Source organism: Gorilla gorilla, chromosome 10 (genome assembly GCF_029281585.2).
Source record: "Gorilla gorilla gorilla isolate KB3781 chromosome 10, NHGRI_mGorGor1-v2.1_pri, whole genome shotgun sequence".
NCBI lineage: Eukaryota > Metazoa > Chordata > Mammalia > Primates > Hominidae > Gorilla > Gorilla gorilla.
This window is the reverse complement of record NC_073234.2, coordinates 50,164,709-50,188,093: the sequence shown is the minus strand read 5'-3', so window position 1 is coordinate 50,188,093 and position 23,385 is coordinate 50,164,709. Positions and strand designations below refer to the sequence as shown.

The 23,385-nt window shown below is 42.7% G+C and overlaps 1 protein-coding gene and 1 non-coding gene across 16 annotated transcripts in view; one reads left to right on the top strand and one right to left on the bottom strand.

Moving 5' to 3' along the window:
- TFCP2 (transcription factor CP2) overlaps window positions 1–23,385 on the bottom strand; it is a 77,005-nt gene that overhangs the window by 49,988 nt on the left and 3,632 nt on the right. For 6 of the 15 annotated variants that reach the window (XM_055357215.2, XM_055357216.2, XM_055357217.2 and 3 more), the window contains exon 2: window positions 266–310. The exons of the other annotated variants lie outside the window; for them this stretch is intronic. In XM_055357215.2, the coding sequence (XP_055213190.1) occupies window positions 266–310 (45 nt within the window). The remainder of the gene's footprint in view (window positions 1–265; window positions 311–23,385) is intronic. 15 annotated transcript variants of the gene reach the window in all.
- On the top strand, window positions 16,779–16,885 carry LOC115930246 (U6 spliceosomal RNA). The gene has a single exon (XR_004066899.1). It is a non-coding gene; the product is annotated as a U6 spliceosomal RNA (small nuclear RNA).

Below are 23,385 nucleotides of genomic sequence, written 5' to 3'. Positions count from 1 at the left end.
AAATAAAAAATTAGCCAGGCATGGTGGCATGCTCAGCTGTTGTCTCAGCTACTCGGGAGGCTAAGGTAGGAGGACTGCCTGAGCCCAGTAGTTTGAGGCTGCAGTGAGTCAAGCTTGTGCCATTACACTCCAGCCTGGGTGACACGGCGAGATCCTATCTCAAAAAAAAAATTAATAAAATATATTTAAGATTCCTATAAATTAATATGAAAAAGGCCAAACCTCCCTCCCCCACCCCATACCCCCAAAAAACTCAAATACTTACTTCTTAGGAGAAAACATCAGTGGCCCACAAACATATGAAAAGGTGCTGGCCTCATAAGAAATTAGGAAAATACAAATTAAAACCACAATAAAATACTATTCCACACAAAAATTACAACAGTGAACAATTAAAATAATGGCTAGGATGCAGAACCGAAACACCTGACCTCTAAGTACACTAGAACAATAATTTAGCATTATCTTGTAGGAAGATACAGCAAGCTCATAATCCAACAATTCCATTGTTCCTATAATCCCTCTGCCTGGAATATCTTTCTCCTCCACCTTTGCAGGGCCAAATCTTACCCTTGTTTCAGATACCACCTTAGGAGGCAGAAGTAGTATTTCTGTGTTCTGAATTCCTATAGCACTTCAAGTGCTTTTAGCATATTTATTTCCAGCCTGTATCACATTTATTTATATACATGTCTTATCTTCCCCATCAAATTGTAAGCAAATGAAAGAGAGAAACCTGTTTATTTAGATTCAGCACCTGCATATGGGAGCATATGGTGAAGACAAAGCTACAGAATCAAGTTGTACAAAACCAAGTACATAGTAGGCACTCGAGTGTTTGCTGAATGACAAAGTAAAAATCTGCTTAGTGACTGAGGGAATAAACCAGGATTTGCTGTGCATATAAAACATTAGGCCAGGCACAGTGGCTCATGCCTGTAATCCCAGCACTTTGGGAGCCCAAAGCAGGCAGATCACCTGAGGTCGGGAGTTCGAGACCAGCCTGGCCAATATAGTGAAACTCCATCTCTACTAAAAATACAAAAATTAGCCAGGTGTGGTGACACATGCCTGTAATCCCAGCTACTCGGGAGGCTGAGGCAGGAGAATCACTTGAACCCAGGAGGCAGAGGTTGCAGTGAGCCGAGATTGCACCACTGCACTCCAGCCTCAGCAACAGAGTGAGACTTCATCTCAAAAAAAAAAAAAAAAAAAAAGAAAGAAAGAAAGAAAGAAAATTAAACCATTGGTGAAAGGAAAACCGGAACACCAGTTTGTGTACACAAAGTCCCAAGTTTATTCTGTTAGGTTCTACTTGAGGCGTAGTGAGAGTCGACTATCAGCAACAAATGGAAACTACTATGAACAAGGCAGATAAAGGAGACCAGGATAGGAAGAGGTGGGGGGGAAAAAAAGAGAGAAGGTGACAAAGTAGAGGGAAGGCTGGGATAACTGGCAAGCCACATGTAGGAGAATGAAACTGGATCCTCATCTCTCACCTTATACAAAAATCAACTTAAGGTGGAGCAAAGACTTAAATCTAAGACTTGAAACCATAAAAATTCTAGAAGATAACATTGGAAAAACCCTTCTAGACACTGACTTAGGCAAAGACTTCATGACCAAGAACCCAAAAGTAAATGCAACAAAAACAAAGATAAACAGATGAGACTTAACTAAACTAAAAAGCTTCTGCACAGCAGAAATAATCAGCAGAGTAAACAGACAACCCACAGAGCGGGAGAAAATCACAATCTATACATCTGACAAAGGACTAATATCCAGAATACACAAGGAACTCAAACAAATCAGCTAGAAAAAAAACAAACAATCCCATCAAAAAGTGGCTAAGGACATGAATAGACAATTCTCAAAAGAAGACATACAAATGGCCAACAAGCATATGGAAAAATGCTCAACATCACTATCAGGGAAATGAAAATCAAAACCTCCATGCAATACCACCTTACTTCTGCAAGAATAGCCATAATCAAAAAATTTAAAAAAAAATAGATGTTGGCATGGATGTGGTAAAAAGGGAACACTTTTATACTGTTGCTGGGAATGTAAATAGTACAACCACTAGGAAAAACAGTGTGGAGATTCCTTAAAAAACTAAAAGTTTATCTACCATTTGATCCAGCAATCCCACTGCTGGGTATCTACCCAGAGGAAAAGAAGTCATTATATGAAAAAGATACTTGCACACGCATGTTTATAGCAGGACAATTTGCAATTGCAAAAATATGGAACCAGCCCAAATGCCCATCAACAAGTGGATAAAGAAAATGTGGTGGCCAGGCGTGGTGACCCACACCTGTAATCCCAGCACTTTGGGAGGCGAGGCGGGCGGATCACAAGGTCAGGAATTTAAGACCAGCCTAGCCAATATGGTGAAACTCCATTTCTACTAAAAATACAAAAATCAGCCAGGCGTGGTGGCGGGCACCTGTAGTCCAGGCTACTCGGGAGGCTGAGGCAGGAGAATCACTTGAACCCAGCAGGAAGAGGTTGCAATGAGCCGAGATTGCACCACTGCACTCCAGTCTGGGCAACAGAGTGAGACTCTGTCTCAAAAAAAAAAAAAAAAGAAAAAGAAAAAGAAAAGAAAATGTGGTATATAGGCCAGGTGCAGTGGCTCACATCTGTAATCCCAGCACTTTGGAAAGCCGAGGTGGGCGGATCACCTGAGGTCAGGACTTCAAGGCCAGCCTGACCAATATGGCGAAACCCTGTCTCTACTAAAAATACAAAAATTAGCCTGGAGTGGTGTCAGGCACCTGTAATTCCAGCTACTCAGGAGGCTGAGGCAGGAGAATCTCTTGAACCCAGGAGGTGACGGCTGCAGTGTGCCAAGACTGTGCTGCTGCACTCCAGCCTGAGCAACAGAGCAAGACTCCATCTCAAAAAAAAAAAAAAAACAGAAAGAAAGAAAATGTGGTATATATACACCATAGAATATTACTCAGCCATAAAAGGAATGAAATAATGGCATTTGCAGCAAGCTGGATGGAACTAGAGCCCATTACTCTAAGTGAAGTAACTCAGGAATGGAAAACCAAACATCGTATGTTTTCACTCATAAGTGGGAGCTAAGCTATGAGGTACAAATGTTTAAGTATAATACAATGCACTTTGGGGACTCAAGGGGAAAGGATGGGAAGAGGTGAGGGATAAAAGACTATACATTGGGTACACTGTACACTGCTCAGGTGATGGGTGCACCACAATCTCAGAAATCACCACTAAAGAACTTATTAATGTAACCAAACACCACCTGTTCCCCAAAAACCTTAAAAAAAAAGTAGAAGGAAGGAATGGCAGCACTGCTGCTTTGTAGGTTGTTTTCCATAATAAGAAGAGGACAAGAAAAATGTAGGAAAGCAAAGAAAATTTATGAACTTACAGTAAAAAGGAGTAACAGCATAACTTAAAAGAATGAAGAAATAGATTACGTGTTAGATAATTTTTTTCTTAATTTTTTTTCTTTTTTTTCGAGATGGAGGCTCGCTCTGTCACCCAGGCCGGAGTGCAGTGGCACGATCTTTGCTCACTGCAATCTCCGCCTCCCAGGTTCAAGCGATTCTCGTGCCACATCCTCCTGAGTAGCTGGGACTACAGGCATGCATCACCACGCTCAGCTAATTTTTTGCATTTTTAGTAGAGACAGGGTTTCGCCATGTTGGCCAGGCTGGTCTAGAACTCCTGGCCTCAGGTGATCCACCTGCCTCAACTTCCCAAAGTGCTGGGATTACAGGGTGAGCCACCGCGCCTAGCCTTTAATTTGTTATAAGGTCTTTTAGACATAAAAAAGATAAAACAGTGTAACAAATGACTGTGTACACTCTAGGCAGCTTAAGATACAGCATTAACAGTTGAAGCCCCCTATATTTTTCCTCAGTTACATCCCCTCCAACTCCCAGAGGCAACATTATCCTGAATTTGCACTTAATCATTCTCAGCATGTCTTTATATTTTTACAGCAGTGCCATCTTTTAAAAAGTAGTGAAGTATGGCTGAGTGCAGTGGCTCACGCCTGTAATCCCAGCACTTTGAGAGGCCAAGGCAGGCGGATCACCTGAGGTCAGGAGTTTGAGACCAGCCTGGCCAACATGGCGAAACCTCTTCTCTACTGAAAATACAAAAATTAGTTGGGCGTGGTGGCAGGCACCTGGAATCCCAGCTACTTGCGAGGCTGAGGCATGAGAATCGCTTGAACTCGGGAGGCGGAGGTTGCAGTGAGCCGAGATTGCGCCACTGCACTCCAGCCTGGGCGACAGAGCGAGCCTCCATCTCGAAAAAAAAAGAAAAAAAAATTTTTTTTAAAACTAATGAATTAAAAATTATTTTTAATTTTAAAATTTAAAAAGTAATGGATAACGTTTGCAGCAAAACAGGGCGAATCTCATCTAAATACACTGTCCATCATAAGAGACTTAGAATGAAAGGGAAAGTAAAGAACAGTAACAACTGACCCACTCTGAGACAAAGAGAGAAGATGTGGAAGATGCACAGGTGATAATTGAAGTGGGGAGAAATGAAGAAAAAAAGTACTGAAAAAGCACAGCAAACAACAAGAAAAGGGCAAAAATCAGTCTCAATAAAGAGACTTGGGTCTCAATGAAGAGAGATAGTTGCCTCAGGAACTGCTATAGTACTTGCCTTTTTTAACAAAATGGAGATAGTGAATTCATTCATTCAACACATCAGCGCAAACTACTTATTAGGCACTATTCTAACAGTAGGCAGAGGGTAGAGAACAAAAGAAAATCCCTTCTTTTATGAAGCATGAAGTTGGGGAGAGAAGCCAACAAATGAATTACACATCAGATGTTAGGGAAGAAATAAAGCAGAGGGGGTAAAGAAAGCAAGGAGTGCTGGTGAGGGGGAGGAGGCTCTTGTTATTTTACGTGAAGGACATTAGAAGGCCTCTCTGATAAAAAGACATGTGAGCAGAAACCTAAAGGAAGTAAGGAACATACAGGAATGTTTCAGGAAGAGTAACTGCAAATGCAAAGACACTGAGGTGAGACTGGAGCCCTAAGACCAGGTGCGGCTGCAGCAGAGCAAGCCAGGGGAAGAGTATATTCAATGGCTGGAGGAGCAGACCATATGGATCCTTGACAGACCTGTGGCTTTTATTCAAAGTGAGATGTGAAGCCACTGGACAGTTTTCAGGAGAAAAGTAGCACGATCTGATGAACATTTTAAAGAAAGTGATCATATAATTTATCACTAAAACAGGTACACCTTGGTGAGTGAGGAAGGGTGATATTAACAGTTACCTTAGGACAGTATTAATAAGACCTAATTTTTTGTTGTTGTTGTTGTTGAGATGGAGTCTCTCCCTGTCGCCCAGGCTGGAGTGCAGTGGCGCGATCTCGGCTCACTGCAAGCTCTGCCTCCCGGGTTCACGCCATTCTCCTGCCTCAGCCTCTCAAGTAGCTAGGACTACAGGCGCCCGTCACCACGCCCGGCCAATTTTTTGTATTTTTAGTAGAGACTGGGTTTCACCATGTTAGCCAGGATGGTCTCGATCTCCTGACCTCGTGATCTGCCCGCCTCGGCCTCCCAAAGTGCTGGGATTACAGGCGTGAGCCACCACGCCCAGCCAATACCTAATTTTAAAAGGCTTCTCTGAGTGCAAGTCATTTTGAAGGGATTCCTGCTGGCCAAACCTGGAACACTGTCATCAAAATATATAGTGATAGAAGATTACACTGTATTCAATAAAGTAAGAATCTATGAGTCTACATTGATAAAAAATAATAGGAACAGAAAGCTCTTTCTTACAGCAGAAAGCCAACTAATAAATGTAGAGGGAAGGCAAAAAGAGAAAATCACTTGGCAACGATCATAAAGATAACTGATTAGGGCAAGAATCATCTGAATGCTAAAATTAACAGGGGAAAAGTTTGAGAACAGGATATTTACATAGTCTCAAAACATCTCCCAAGACATTATTACAAAAGGCAAATGAATAACTTTATGATGGAGAAAACTGGACCCTACCACTCAAGTAACACTGCCAGTAATAGAAGCAATAAATAGCATGTGCATCCTAATATGATACGCAGAGAACTCAGCATCACTTCTTAGGTATTAATGCCCAACGTGCATAACCTGAATCTAACCATGAGGAAACAACAGACAAAAACAAATTGAAGGATGCTCTACAAAATAACTACCCTGCACTTATCAAATTGTCAGTGTCATAAAAATACAAAGACTCAAGAACTGTTCCAGATTAAAGGGGATGAAAGAGACAAGGTCACTGAATCAACACATGATATTGGATATTCTTTTACTATAATGGATATTATTAGGACAACTGACAAAATCTGAATAAGGTCTATAGATTATAGCATTGTGTCAGCGTTAAGTTCCCGATTTTGATCATTATACCATAGTTATGTAAGAGAATTTGTTTTTAAAAAATACAAACTGAAGTATTTAGGTGTTTGGGGCGTCACATCTGCCTTTTACCTTTAAATCATTCAGAAAAAAATAATTCTGAGTGTGTAAGAAATTCTGAGAAAGAGAAGGATAAACCAAATATATTAAAATATTATCCTTTGGGGAATCTAGGTGAAGGGTTTTCACAAATTCTTTGTAGTATTCATGCAAATATTATACAAGTCTAAAATTATTTTTTCCAACTGCTTTTTATTGTGATAAAATACACATAACAAAATTTACTATCTTAATCACTTTTAAGTGGACAGTTCAGTGGTATTAAGTACAATCATATTGTTGTACAACCATCACCATCATCCATCTCCAGAATTCTTTTCATCTTGCAAGGCTGAAACTCTTATAGCCACTGAACAGTAACTAGCCCCTGGCAACCATCATTGGTGGTGATACTTTCGCAGCTAGCTGAGGGATCAGGACTTGGGCAAAGGAGAACTATTTGCATTCTTTTTGTTTTCCATTTTTAAAATCTGTAGTAAAATATACATAATACAATGTTGGCTGGGCACAGCAGCTCATGTTTGTAATTCCAGCACTTTGGCAAGCCAAGGCAGGGGGATGGCTTGAGGCCAGTTCTAGACCAGCCTGGGCAACATAGCAAGACCCCATCTCTCTAAAATTTTTTAAAAATTAGCTAGCTGTGGTGGTGCACACCTGTAGTCCCAGCTACTCAGGAGGCTAAGGCAGGGGAATAACTTGGGCCCAGGAGTTTGAGGTTGCAGTGAACTGTGATTGTGCCACTGCACTGCAGCCTGGGTGACAGAGCAAGACACTGTCTCAAAAAAAAAAGTTATTTAACCTTTTTTTTTTTTGTCTATATCAATGCTTCAATCTGTAATATTTTAACCATTTTTAAGTATACACGTCAGTGCTATTAAGTACGTTCACCACTATCCATTTTCAGAACTTTTCATCATCCCAATCTAAAATTCTGTGCCCATTAAACAAGAACTACTCACTCTCCCCTCTCCTGTTAACCACTATTCAACATTCTATCATTATGAATTTGACTACTTGAGGTATTTCATGGCAGTGGAATCATATATTTATCATTTCGTGTCTGACATTTCACACACCATAATGTCCCAATGTTTATCCATATTATATTACACATCAGAATCTCCTTCCTTTTCAAGCCTGAATAATATTCCATCACATGTATACATTATATACATTTTGTTTATCTAGGTTGCTTCCACCTTTTGGCTGTTGTGAATAATGTTGCTAAACATGGGTGTACAAATAGCTGCTCAAGTCGCTGCTGTCAATTGTCTTGAATATACACTCAGAAGTGAAACAGTTGTATCATAATTCTACATTTAATTTTTTTGAGGAACCACCATACTGTTTTCCACAGTGAATGCACCACTTTACATTGCCACCAGCAATACATAAAGGTTCCAATTCCTCTACATTCTTGCCAACACCTGTTACTTTGATTTTTTACTAGCAGCCATCCTAAAGGCTGAATAATATTCCATTGTATGTACTTACAACATTTTGCTTATCCATTCATCCCTTGATCAATGGGCTATACCTATGAACACTAAGTACACAAATATCTCTTAGAGACCCTGCTTTCAATTATTTTGAGTATACATTAGGTCATCCTTATCTGATGGGGGGATCCAAGACTCCCATGGATGTGTGAAACCAGGGAGAGTATCAAACCCCGTATAGTGTGTTTTTTCCTATACATGTATATCCATGGTAAAGTTAATTTATAAATTAGGCAGAGTAAGAGATTAACAACAACTAATAATAAAATAAAACAACTATAACAATATATGGTAATGAATTATATAAATGTGGCTGGGCACAGTGGCTCACGCCGGTAATCCCAGCAGTTTGGGAGGCTGAGGCGGGTGGATCACTTGAGATCAGGAGTTCGAGACCAGCCTGGCCAATATGATAAAATCTCGTCTCTATTAAAAATACAAAAATTAGCCAGGCGTGGTGGCAGGTGCCTGTAATCTCAGCTACTCAGGAGGCTGAGGCACAAGAATTGCTTGAACCTGGGAGGTGGAGGTTGCAGTGAGCTGAGATGGTGCCACTGCACTCCAGCCTAGGTGACACAGTGAGAGTCCATCTCTAAATAAATAAATAAATGTGGTCTCTCTCTTTCTCTCAAAATATCTTATTGTACTATACTCACCTATTTTTTTACAGGCCACAGTTGACCTTGGGTAACTGATATCTCAGAAAGTGAAACCTAGGATAAGGGGGAACTACTAAACCTCCACAAGTAGAATTACAGGATCATATGGTGTGATGATTTTTAGGTGTCAACTTGACCGGATTAAAGGATACTTAAAAAGCGGGTAAAGCATGATTTCTGACTGCATCTGTGAGAGTGTTTCCAGAGAAGACTGGTGTGTGAGTAGGTTGACTAAGGGAGTAAGATCCATCCTCAATGTGGGAGGGCAACATCTAAAGGGCTGGGTGCCCAGATAGAACAAAAAGGCAGAGTAAAGGTAAATTCATTTTTTCTCCTGGGGCTGGGACATCCTTCTCCTGCCCTTTGATATCAGTACTCCAAGTTCTCCAGCCTTTGGACCCCAGGACTTACACCAGTAGCCTCTCAGGTTTTCAGGCCTTCAGCCTCGGTCTGAGAGTTATGCCATTGGTTTCCCTGGTTCTGAGGCTTTGAGACTTAGATTGAGCCATGCTACTGGCATCCCTGGTTCTCTAGTTGCAGACGGCCTATCACAGCCTTCTTAGTTTCCATAATTGAGTAAGCCAATTCCCCTAACAAATCCCCTCTCATTCACCCATCCATCCATCTATATCCTATTGGTTTTGTCTCTCTGGAAAATCCTGATACATATGGTAATTTTATTTTTAATTTTTGGAAGAACCACCAGTTTTTCACATAGGCTATGCCATTTGACACGACTAACAACAGTGTACAATGGTTCCAATTTTTCCATGTCCTTCCCAACAATTATTTTCTGCTGTTCTTGATAGCAGCCATCCTAATGAGTGTGAGGTAGCATCTTGGAGTTTTGACTTGCATTTCCCTAATTAGCAATGTTGAGTATCTTTTCATGTGCTTATTGGTCATGGTGTATAATCCTTTTAATATGCTGTTAAATCTGGTTTGCTGGTATTTTGTTGATGATTTTTACATCAATGTTTCTAAGAAATGTTAGTCTATAGGCCAGGCACAGTGGCTCACACCTGTAAAGCCAGCACTTTGGGAGGCCAAGGAGGGTGGATCACTTAAGGCCAGGAGTTTGAGACCAGCCTGGCCAACATGGCAAAGCCCCGTCCGTCTCCACTAAAAATTTAAAAATTAGCTGGGCATGGTGGCAAATGCCTGTAATCCCAACTACTTGGGAGGCTTTGGCACGAGATTCATTTGAACCCAGGAGGCCCAGGCTGCAGTGAGCCAAGATTGCACCACTGCACTCCAGCCTCAGTGATAGAGTGAGACTCTTTTTGTCTCAAAAAAAAAAAAAGAAAGAAAGAACTATTAGTCCATAGATTTCTTATAGCATCTTTGTAGGGCTTTGGCATCAAGACTATTCATCCATTTTGCATTGCTATAAAGGAATATCTGAGGCTGGGTAATTTACAAAGTAAAGAGGTTTATTTGGCTTATGGTTCTACAGGCTGTACAAGAAGCATGGTGCCAGTATCTGCTTCTGATAAGTACCTCAGGAAACTTTCAATCATGGCAGAAGGTGAAGGAAGAGCAGGTATGTCACATGGCAACAGAGGAAGCAAGAGGGGGGGAGGTGCCACACTTAAACAACCAGCTCTTGAGTAAACTAATAGAGCAAAAATGCACTCATTACCATAGGGACCACACCAAGTCATTCCTGAGGGATAAACCCCCATGACCCAAACACTTCCCACTAGGCCCCACCCACCTCCAACACTGCAGATCAAATCTCAACTTGTGATTTGGAGGGACACATATCCAAACTATGTCAAACATAATGCTGACTTCACAGAATGAATTAGTGAGTGTTCTTTCCTCTTCAATGTTTTGAAAAGTCTGAGATGGATTGGTGTTAGTTCTTCTTGAAATGTTGATAGAATTCACCAGCGAAGTCATCAGGTCCAGAGATTTGTTTGTTGGGACATTTTCGATTACAAATGCAATCTCCCTATGAGTTATGAGACTATTTACATTTTCTATTTCTTAGTAGTTTAGTCTTGGTAGGTTTTGTGTTTCTAGGATGTGACCATTTCATCTAGGTTACCCAATTTGTTGGCGTACAATTGGTTTATTAATCTTTTTCCCCAAAAAACTAGTCAAGTGCAGTAGTAAGGATAGGGGAAAGAGTAGAACAAGTTCTATCTGTGACTGTCAACAATCAATTAAGACAATTCACTATCTCCAGACCAGCCTACAATTGCTTATCGTACTCTATTATAATCTCTCTTTTTTTTTCTTTTTTTTTTTTTTTTTTTTGAGATAGAGTTTCACTCTTGTTGCCCAGGCTGGAGTGCAATGGTGCAATCTCAGCTCACTACAACCTCTACCTCCCAGGTTCAAGTGATTCTCCTGCCTCAGCCTCCTAAGTAGCTAGGATTACAGGCATGTGCCACTACGGCCGGCTAATTTTCTTATTTGTATTTTTAGCAGAGACGGGGTTTCACTATGTTGGCCAGGCTGGTCTCAAACTCCTGACCTCAAGTGATCCGCCCACCTCAGCCTCCCAAAGTGCTGGGATTACAGGCGTGAGCCACTGTGCCCGGCCCATGATCTCTCTTTTTAAGAGACAGGCTCTGTCACCCTAGGTAGAATGCCATGGAACAATCATGGTTAACTGCAGCCTTGAATTCCTGGACTAAAGCAATCCTTCTGCCTCAGCCTTCCGAGTAGCTAGGACTACAGGCATGTGTTATTTTTCTGTATAGACAGGGTCTCAGTATGTTGTCCAGGCTGATTTGAGCTCGTGGGCTCAAGTGATACTCCCATTTCAGCCTTCAAAAGCATAGAGATTACACATGTGAGCTGCCATGCCCAGCCTACCCTTTCCATTTCTGTGGAATTGAGGGTAATATTCCCACTTTCATTTTTATCTTTAGTATTTCAGTAATTTGAGTTTTTTCTTTTCTTTTTTTTTTTTTTTGAGACAGAGTCTCGCTCTATTGCCCAGGCTGGAGTACAGTGGCATGATCTTGGCTCACTGCAACCACCGCCTGCCTCCTGGGTTCAGGCGATTCTCCTGCCTCAGCCTCCCAAGTAGCTGGGATCATAGGCGTGTACTAATTTTTGTATTTTTAGTACAGACAGGATTTTGCCATGTTGGCCACGCTGGTCTCGAACTCCTGACCTCAGGTGATCCTCCCACTTTGAACTCCCAAAGTGCTGGGATTACAGGCATAAACCACTGCACCTGACCTATTTTAATTTTTTTTTCCACTATAATCTTAATTTTTTTTTTTAGAAACAGAGTCTTGTTCTGTCACCAAGGCTGGAGTGATGTGGCACAATCATAGCTCACTGCAGCCTCAAACTCCTGGGCTCAAGCAATCCTCTCACCTCAGCCTCCTGAGTAGCTAGGACTATAGGCATATACCACCATGCCCAGCTAATTTTCCTTCTTTTATTATTTTTTGTAGAGACGAGGTCTTGCTATGTTGCCCAGGCCGGTCTTGAACTCTGACCTTAAGAGAGCCCCCCCATTCCTAAAGCACTGGTATTACAGGTATAAGCCACCATGCCTGGCCTCCATTATAATCTTATAGGACCACTGTTATCTATGCGGTCTGTCACTGACCAAAACATCATTATGCAGTACATGACTTTACTGAGCCTTCTGCCCACCCCTGGGCATACATAATAACTTCTTAATTTCTCCCATCTATTTGGTTCCTTTTGATCATCCTAGTCATCAGTATCTGTTTTTTTGTTTGTTTGTTTTTTAAGATAGAGTCTTGCTCTGTCGCCCAGGCTGGAGTGCAGTGGCACGATCTCGGCTCACTGCAACCTCTGCCTCCCAGGTTCATGTGATTCTCCTGCCTCGGCCTCCCGAGTAGCTGGGACTACAGGCATGAGCCACCATGCCCAGCTGATTTTTATATTTTTAGTAAAGACAGGGTCTCACCATGTTAGCCAGGCTGGTCTCAAACTCCTGACCTCAAGTGATCCACCAGCCTTGGCCTCCCAAAGTGCTGAGATTACAGGCGTGACCCACCACACCCAGCCCCTAGTCATCAATATCTGGCTCTCAAAAGGGAAAAAAGAAAAAAAAATGGAGACGGGGAGTATGGTGCCAGTCCTTTAAATCTCCTGGACATCAGCCAGGTGCGGTGGCTCAAGCCTGTAATCACAGCACTTTGGGAGGCCAAGGCGGGAGAATCACAAGGTCAGGAGTTCGAGACCAGCCTGGCCAACATGGTGAAACCCTCTCTCTACTAAAAATACAAAAAAAAAAAAAAAAAAATTAGCCAGGCGTGGTGGTAGGTGCCTTTAATCACAGCTACTCGGGAGGCTGAGGCAGGGGAAACGCTTGAACTCAGGAGGCGGAGGTTGCAGTGAGCCAAGATCATGCCACTGCACTCCAGCCTGGGCATCACTGTGAGACTCTGTCTCAAAAAAAAAAAAAAAAGAAAAAAAAAAGAAATCTACTGGACATCACTTCAGTGGCGGTAGTGAGGGAACTTGCAACAAAGTGGTGAGATGCAACAATAACCACTGCCTCTTTGCAACTCTGTGATCAAAACCAGCAATTCTTTCTTTTATTTTTAATTTATTTTTTATTTTTTTTGAGACCGAGTCTCGCTCTGTCACCCAGGCTGGAGTGCAATGGCGTGATCTTGGCTCACTGCAAACTCCCGCCTCCCAGGTTCAAGCGATTCTCATGCCTCAGCCGCCCAAGTAGCTGGGATTACAGGCACCCACCACCACGCCCAGCTAATTTTTGTATTTTTAGTAGAGACGGGGTTTCACCATGTTGGCCAGGCTGGTCTCGAACTCCTGACCTCAGGTGATCCACCCACCTCAGCCTCCCAAAGCGCTGGGATTGCAGGCGTGAGCCACCGCGCCTGGCCAGAAGCAGCAATTCCGACCAGAGCACAGATTTCTGAAATTTGGGTTTGTTTTTAGAGACAGGGTATCACTATGTTGCCCAGGCTGGCCTCAAACTCCCAGGCTCAAGCAATCCTCTCGCCTCAGCCTCCCAAAGTGCTGGGATTACAGGCACCAGCCACTGCACTTGATCCAGATTCCTGATATTTGGAAGAGATGGTCCTTTCTGCCCACCTTAGGTTCCACAAACTACATGCAAGCTGCTCCAGGAACATGTGCACAGCTGCCTGCCATGGGGCTGAGGGATGTGGATGGGCAGCTGCTATTGTGCTAAGTGCTGAAACTGACTGAAATTAACCAAAATTTACCATCCAGGATTGGATGGTAAATTGCAGTTAATTCCTCACAGTTGTAAGATTTCAATAAACTCCAGAGTTCCAAAGGAGATGCATCAGACAGATTCTGCCAAAGCAACTGTTATCTTGGTGGTGGGGAGACAGATTTCTGGTACCTCCTACTTTATCAACTTCCCAGAATCCTCTCTGAAATTTTTTTTTTTTTTTTTGAGACGGAGTCTGGTCCTGTCACCCAGGCTGGAGTGCATTGGCACAATTTACGCTCACTGCAACCTCCGCCTCCAGGATTCAAGTGATTCTCCTGCCTCAGCCTCCCGAGTGGCTGGGATTACAGGTGCCCACCACCATGCCCAGCTAATTTTTTGTATCTTTAGCAGAGATGAGGTTTCGCCCTGTTGGCCAAGCTGGTTTCAAACTCCTGACCTCGTGATCCACCTGCCTTGGCCTCCCAAAGTGCTGGGATTATAGGCGTGAGCCACCGCGCCCGGCTGTGAATTTTTTTTTTTTACTCCGCTTTTTCCATGTTGAGAATGAAATTATCTTTTAAGTGAAAAAAACATACGCACTGGCACTTACAAAGGGTTCTTTCTGTGTAGAGAACAGATTGGATGAGTGTGCGTGCGTGCATACACTGAGAAGGAGGCTTGGATCAACTAAATGGGTGCTGAAAATTAAGGACATAGGTCATGGAAGATGACAGAGTAGGAACTTCAGGAGTTAGTACCTTCACCAAAATAACTATTGAGATGGCAAGAACTGCTTGAGGTGATATTTTAGGACTCTGGGGTCTAATGAAACACTTGCAGTGTCCAGAAGAGTGCTTAATGAAGAAAAAAGTTGGTAAATTTTAGTGAATTTTGGCATTTGGAATAGCATCTTATCATTCTCTAGCTCCCATCCCTGTGGTACCCAACTGTTGGGATGGCAGTTCCTGCTGCAGCTTGCTGGTGCTAGGGCAGGAAATAGGGGCTTTGTCCTCCAAAAATTGAAGTTATGTGTTTCGTTCACTACTTTTGATTGCTGAGGAGCTGCCAGAGCGCTGGCCACTGTTTCACACATGCACACCCCCGACTGAAGTTGCCTACCTAGTGGCACTAGACAAGTGAACTTAAAGGGAGAGAACACTCTTTTTTTCTTTCTGTTTTCTTTTCTTATTGGATCTAAGCATTTAAGGAACTCTCTGTCAAGTCATTGAAAGACCACAGAGATAAAAGAACAGAGACTTCAGTGACCGCATGCAACCAGATGTACACTCTTTGCAAAGGCAGTTTGGAAAAGTCACTAAACAAATGCAGCTTTCATAAGTAACAACAGTAATCCCTAGGGAGGCAGTGGAATCTGACTTTCAGAGTTACCATATTACAACACACAAAATGTCCACTTCCCAACAAAAATTTGCAAAGCAAACAAAGAAACAGGACTATATGGCCCATTCGCAGGAAAAAAAAAAGAAATTGGCTGGGCACAGTGGCTCACGCCTGTAATCCCAGCACTTTGGGAGGCCGAGGTGGGTGGATCACGAGGTCAGGAGATCGAGACCATCCTGGCTAACACGGTGAAACCCCATGTCTACTAAAAATACAAAAAATTAGCCGGGCATGGTGGTGCATGCCTGTAATCCCAGCTATTCAGGAGGCTGAGACAGGAGAATAGCTTGAACCCGGGAGGCAGAGGTTGCGGTGAGCCAAGATCATGCCACTGTACTCCAGCCCAGGCAACAGAGTGAGACTCTGTCTCAAAAAAAAAAAAATAATAATAATAATAATAATAATTTTTTTTATTCGCACCACTGCACTCCAGCCTGGGAGACAGCAAGACTCCATACCAAAAAAAAAAAAAAAGAAATTGACAGAAACCACCCCATAGCAAGCCCAGACAATGGACCTACTAGACAAAGATTTTAACTGTCTTAAATATGCTCAGAGAGTTGAAGGAAACCGTGAAAAACAAAAACAAACAAACAAAAAAAAACTAAAGGAAATCAGGAGAACAATGTATAAACAAGTAAGGAATATCAATAAAAATATTTTTAAAATATAAAAATGAATCAAATTGCAATTCTGGACATAAAGATACAAGAGCCAAAATAAAGATTTCGCTAAAGGATTCAACAGCAGAGTTGAACAGGCAGAAGAAAGAATCAATGAACATGACGATAGAATTGAAATTACTTAAGCTAAGGAGCAGGAAAAAAAAACGAACAAAGAAAAAGGAACAGAGGCTGGGCACAGTGGCTCACACCTGTAATCCCAGCACTTTGGGAGGCTGAGGCGGGTGGATCACCTGAGGTCAGGAGTTCGAGACCAGCCTGGCCAACATGGCAAATCCCCATTTGTACTAAAAATACAAAAATTAGCCGGGCGTGGTAGCCCATGGCTGTAGTCCCCGCTACGCAGGAGGCTGACGCAGGAGACTTGCCTGAACCCAGGAGGTGGAGGTTGCAGTGAGCCAAAATGGCGCCACTGCACTCAAGCCTGGGTGATAGAGCTAGACTCCATCTCAAAAAAAAAAAAAAGAAAAGAAAAGAAAAAGGAAAGAGCCATGGGGCCTACTGGGGTACCATCAAATGTATCAATGGCTAAACCAACCTAATTAATACATGCATTACCTCATATGCTTCTCTTTTTTGTGGTGAAAACACTTAAAATCAACTCTACTCTCTTAGCAATGTTCAAGTATACAATATATCGTTTTAACTATAGTCCCCATGACGTACAAGAGCTCTTGAACGAAATCCTGATTTTTTTTGTGGTTGGGTCTCACTCTGTCACCCAGGCTGGAGTGCAGTGGCACAATCACAGTTCACTGAAGCATTTACAACCCTAAATTTCCCTCTGAGTTTTTACTACATCCCATGAGTTTTGGTATGTATGTTTTCCTTTTAATTTGTCTCAATATATTTTCTCATCTCCCTAATGATTTCCTCTTTTTATTCATTTGGTGTTTAAGTGTGTTGTTTAATGCTCACTTCAGCAGCACATATACTAAAGTTGGAATGATTCAGAGAAGATTAGCATGGCCTCTGAGCAAGGATGACATGCAAATTTGTGAAGCATTCCATATTTTAAACATTTCAGGGCTGGGTATGGTGGCTCATGCTTGTAACCTCAGCACTTTGAGAAGCCAAGGCAGGAGGATCACTTGATCCCAGGAATTTGAGACCAGCCTGAGCAACATGATGAAACCCTGTCTCTTCAAAAGATACAAAAATTAGCTAGGCATGGTGGCACGAGCCTATGGTCCCAGCTACTTGGGAGACTGAGGTGGGAGGATTGCCTGAATCTGGTAAGTGAAAGCTGTGATGATGCCACTGCACCCCAGCCTGGGCAACAGAGCAAGACCCTGTCTCAAAAAATAATAGTAATAAGGCCGGGCGCGGTGGCTCACGCCTATAATCCCAGCACTTTGGGAGGCCAAGGCGGACAGATCACCTGAAGTTGGGAGTTCAAGACCAGCCTGACCAATGTGGCAAAACCCTGTCTCTACTAAAAATACAAAAATTAGCTGAGCGTGGTGGTGTATGTCTGTAATCCCAGCTACTTGGGAGGCTGAGGCAGGAGAATCGCTTGAACCTGGGAGGCAGAGGTTGCAGTGAGCCAAGATTGTGCCACTGCACTTCAGCCTGGGCAACAGAACGAGACTCTGTCTCAAAAAATAAATAAATAAATAAATAATAATAATAATAAAATATTAGAAAGAAGGCAGGGTATGGTGGCTCATGCCTTTAATCCCAACACTTTGGGAAGCTGAGGTGGGAGGATCGCTTGAGCCCATGAGCTCAAGACAAGCCTGGGCACCATAGTGAAACCCCCATCTCTACAAAAAATAAAAATAAAAACAGAGATAAAAAAAAGAAAGACCTTAAGTCAATACTCTAACTTCAGACCTTAAGGAACTAGAAAAAGAAGCACAAACTGGACCCAACCAAAGGGAGGGAACAATAATGTTTAGAGCAGAGATAAGTGAAATAAAGAATAAAAATAAGGCAGGTGCGGTACCTCACACCTGTAATCCCAGCACTTTGGGAGGCTGAGGCAGGAGGATCGCTTGAGGCCAGGAGTTCAAGGCCTGGACAAGACAGTGAGACCCCATCTCTATGAAATTAAAAAAAAAATTAGCTGGGTTTGGTGATGCATGCCTGTAGTCTCAGTTACTCAGGAGGCTGAGGTAGGAGGATCACTCGAGCCCAGCAGTTTGAGGTTGCAGTGCATATGATCACACCACTGCATCATTCCAGCCTGGGTAACAGAGCACGGCCCCATCTCTCAAAAACAAACAAACAACAACAACCACAAAAACCAAGAAGAATAAAAATAGTAGAATCAACAAAACCAAAAATTTGTTATTTAAAAAGATCAACAGAATTTACAAACTCTTGGCCAGGCATGGTGGCTCACGCCTGTAATCCCAGCACTTTGGGAGGCCGAGGCGGGCAGATCACAAGGTCAGGAGTTCAAGACCAGCCTGGTCAACATGGTGAAACCCTGTCTCTACTAAAAATAAAAAAATTAGCTGGGCACGGTGGCAGGCACCTGTAATCCCAGCTACTGGAGAGGCTGAGGCAGGCGAATTGCTTGAACCTGGGAGGTGGAGGTTGCAGTAAGCTGAGATCATGCCACTGCACTCCAGCCTGGGTGACACAGCAAGACTCCATCTCAAAAAAAAAAAAAAAAAAAAAAAGTAATTAACAAACTCTTGCCAGACTGACTGGGAGAAAAAGAAAGAAGATGAAATGAAAATAAATAAAATCCGAAATGAAACTGGGGATATTACTACTAATTTTATATAAATGAAAGGATTATAAGAGAATACTGTGAATGACTATAAACCAGCATATCAGATAATTTAGATAAAACAGACAAATTTTTAGAAACATTAAAGTACCAAAACTGACTCAGAAAAAATTAAAAGTCTCAACAAACCTATAATAAGAGATTGAATTGATAAACAAAAACCTCCCAACAAAGAAAAGTCCAGTATCACATGGCTGCATTGGCAAATTCTACCAAATATTCAAAGAATTAACACCAATCCTACTTGAACTCCTTCAAAAAAACAGAAAAGAATGGAACACTTCCTAACGTTCTATGAGGCCAACATCACCCTGACACCAAAGCCAGAAAAAGATACGATAAAATTCAGGCTGGGCATGGTGGCTCACACCTGTAATCCTAGCACTTTGGGAGGCTGAGGCAGGAAGATCCCTTGAGTCCAGGAGTTCAAGACCAGCCTGGGCAACATAGGGAGACTTGGTCTCTTAAAAAAAAGATATGATAAGAAAACTATAAACCAATAGCCCGTATGAATATAGAAACAAAAATCCTCAAGAAAATAACAGCAAACTGCAAACTGGATCCAACAGTACATTAAAAAGATTATATACCATGACCAACATTTATCCCAGGAATGCAAGAGTGGTTCAACATAAGGAAATCAATCAATGTGATACACCACATTATCATCTCAATAGACACAGAAAAGATATTTAAAAAAATTCAATACCCTTTTAAGATTAAAAAAAAAACACTCAGCAAAAGTTCAAAGACATTATGCTAAGTGAATAAGTCAGTCACAAAAGGACAAATATATGATCCCACGTATATGAGGTTTTTAGAGTAGTCAAATTCATAGACACAGAAAGTAGAATGGTGGTTGCCAGAGGCTGGAGTGGGGGGAGATGGGAAGTTAGTGTTTAATAGGTACAGCATTTCACTTTGGGATGAAAAAGTTCTGGAGACAGATCATGGTGACAGTTGTACAACAACGTAAATGTACTTAATTACACTGATCTGGACATTTTTAAAGGGTTAAAATGATAGAATTTTATATTATGTGTATTTTACCACAATAAACACACACATACACACATATTCAGCAAACTAGGAATAGAAGGAAACTTATTTAACACTAAAATGGCATTTATGAAAAACTCTGAGTAGGGCATGGTGGCACATGCCTGTAGTCCCAGCTACTCAGGAGGCTGAGGCAGGACTGCTTGATCCCCAGGAGTTCGAAGCTGCAGTGAGCCATGAACATGCCACTGCACTCCAGCCTGGGCAACAGAGTGAGACCCCATCTTAAACAAACAAACAAAAAAGTTGGCCAGGCATGGTGGCTCACATCTGTAATCCCAGCACTTTGGGAGGCCAAGGCAGGTGGATCACCTGAGGTCAGGAGTTTGAGACCTGCCTAGGTAACATGGTGAAACCCCGTCTGTACTAAAAATACAAAAATTAGCTGGGTGTGGTGGTATGTGCCTGTAATCCCAGCTACTTGGGAGGCTGAGGCAGGAGAATCGCTTGAAGCTGGGAGGCAGTTGCAGTGAGCTGAGACCATGCCATTGCACTCCAGCCTGGGCAACAAGATCGAAAACTCCATCTCAAATAATAATAATAATAATAAATAATAAATAAATAAAAGTTAACATCTGTGAACAGCCTGGGCAACATAGCATGACCCTGCCTCAAAAGAAAAAAAAAGGAAAGAAAAAAAAGATGACATCTCTGACTGTGGGTCACTATATTAACAGATGCTTAAAGTTGTTTTTCAGGAATTAGGGGACAGCTCTTACCCAGTTGAGACCACCAATCCCTCAACTGGACCTGCATGAGTGCCCAAAAAGTGACCTTTTCATGTCAGAGGGACAAAAACTCCACACTTAGATCATGTTAACACTGCCATTTTCTGCACATGGCCTATGAAGAGCAATGTAGCTCAATTACGCTTATGCAGAAACCTTGATTACCTCACCTTTCCTACCTGCCAATCACCTTTCCCCATGCTTTAGACCACCCTGCGTCCTACCCCACAAATACCGCCAAGCCCTATTTTCAGGGTGCCAGATTTGGGATTTGCTCTCCTGTCTCCTCATTCAGCAGCCCTATGAATAAAATCTTGTCTCTTTTGCAAAACCCATCATCATAGTGATTGGCTTGCTGCACGTGGGCAGGACGAACCTAGTTTGATATCACAACCATCATCACAAACAATTTTAGAACATTTTTAACACCCTGAAAAGAAACTCCATTCCCACTAGTAGTCCCTCTCCATTCCCTCCTCCTCCATAGTTCTAGTCAACCACTAATCTATCTTCTCTACAGATCTGCCCATTCTAGAAATGTCATAGAAATGGAATCATATGTATGTGGTCTTTTGTGACTGGCTCCTTCACTTATCATGTATTCACAATGAATCTCCTTTTCCTTTTAGTATAAAGTTTGTGCCACAATAAAAATATAAGAAAAAAAGAATAATAAAAGGACCACTGATAAGGATTAAATAAATCTAATTAAGATGACTCTTTATAAAATACAAATTAATAGATTTGAAGATGAAACCATTATAAGATGCAACAGAAAATAAACTAGGGTAAAACAAATGTGTCAGAGAAGATATTTTATAAAACAAATTGCTTGTCAAAGAGTATTTTCCCTAATAAAGATGTAGAACGTCAGACTGATTGACATTTTTTTTTTTTTTGAGACAGTCTCGCTTTTGTCCCCTAGGCTGGAGTGCAGTGGCTTGATCTTGGCTCACTGCAACCTCCGCCTCCCAGGTTCAAGTCATTCTCTTGCCTCAGCCTCCCGAGTAGCTGAGATTACAGGTGTGCACCATCATGCCCAGCTAATTTTTGTATTTTCAGTAGAGACAGGGTTTTACCATGTTGGCCAGGCTGGTCTTGAACTCCTGACCTCAAGGTGATCTGCCCGCCTCAGCCTCCCAAAGTGCTGGGATTACAGGTGTGCACCACCATGCCTGGCCTGATTGACTCTTAGAACCAGTTGGCAAAGATTATTGCTGGAGGGTGGCACACTAAGATCCAAGGTCTTATTAAAAGGAGAAATAGGCCTGGGAACCGTGGCTGACATGTGTAATTACAGCAATTTGGGAGGCCAAGGTGGGAGGATCTCTTAAGGTCGGGAGTTAGAGATCAGCCTGAGCAACACAGCAAGATCTAGTCTCTACAAAAAGTAGAAAAACTGGCCAGGTGTGGTGGTGTGACCCTGTAGTCCTAGCTAGTCAGGAGGCTACAGCAGGAAGATCACTTGAGCCCAGGAGTTTGAGGCTGCAATGAGCTACAATCACGCCACTGCACTCTAGCTTGGGTGACAAGAGTGAGATGTCGCCTCCAAAAACATAAATAATAAGACAAAATTAAAATTAAAAAAATAAAAATCAGGGCTGGACACAGTGGCTCACACCTATAATCCCGGCACTTTGGGAGGCCAAGGGGGAAGGACTGTTTGAGCCCAGGAGTTCCAGAACAGCCTGGTCAACATAGGGAGACCCTGTCTCTGCAAAAAATTTAAAAATCAGCCAGACATGGTATCTCATGACTGTACCCCCAGCTGCACTCCAGCCTAGGGGACAGCTACTTGGGAGGACTGCTTGAGCTCAGGAATTCGAGGCAGCAGTGAGCTGTGATTGAGCCACCACACTCCAGCCTTGGCAACAAAGCAAGATCCCAACTCTAATGAATAAATAATCAGATTTCTAGTCTGTGCCCCAATCACTGGAGATGGGACCCTGTAAACTGGTGTTTTGTTTTGGTTTGGTTTTTGTTTTTTTGAGACAGGGTCTCACCCTGTCACCCAAGCTGGAGTGCAGAGGCACAATCACAGCTCACTGCAGCCTTGACCTCCTGGGCTCAAACGATCCTCCCATCTCAGCCTCTGGAGTAGCTGGGACTAGGGGCAGGCACCACCATATTCAGCTAATTTTTTTATTTTTAGTAGAGACAGGGTCTCCCTATGTTGCCCAGGCTGATGAAAACTCTTGAGCTCAAGCAGTCCTCCCACCTTGGCCTCCCAAAGTGCTGGGATTACAGGCACGAGCCACCATGCCTATCCCCAACTGTATTTTTATTTTTATTTCATTTTTTTTTGAGACGCAGTCTGACTCTATTGCCCAGGCTGTAGTGCGGTGGCACAGTCTCAGCTCACTGCAACCTCCGCCTCCCGGGTTCATGCGAGTCTCCTGCCTCAGCCTCCCAAGTAGCTGGGATTACAGGCATGCACCACCACGCCCAACTAATTTTTGTATTGTTGGTAGAGACAGGGTTTCACCACGTTGGCCAGGCTGGTCTTAAACTCCTGACCTCAGGGGATCCACCCGCCTCAGTCTCCCAAAGTGTTTGGATTACAGGCGTGAGCCACCACACCTGGCCCCCAAGTGTATTTTTAATAAGCTGTCCAGGTGACTCTTATGAATACTAAAATTTGAAGACCAATATCTAATTAACACAAATTAATAGAATAGATTAAATGTGTATGAGTCAAGAGAGCTGGGTGCAGTGGCTCACGCCTATAATCCCCCAGCACTTTGGGAGGCCGAGACGGGTGGATCACCTGAGGTCAGGAGTTCAAGACCAGCCTGGCCAATATGGTGAAACCCCATCTCTACTAAAATTACAAAAATTAGCCGGGCATGATGGCGTGCGCCTGTAGTCCCAGCTACTCGGGAGGCTGAGGCAGGAGAATCGCTTGAACCCGGGAGACAGAGGTTGCAGTGAGCTGAGATCGCACCACTGAACTCCAGCCTGGGCAACAGAGCGAGACTCCATCTCAA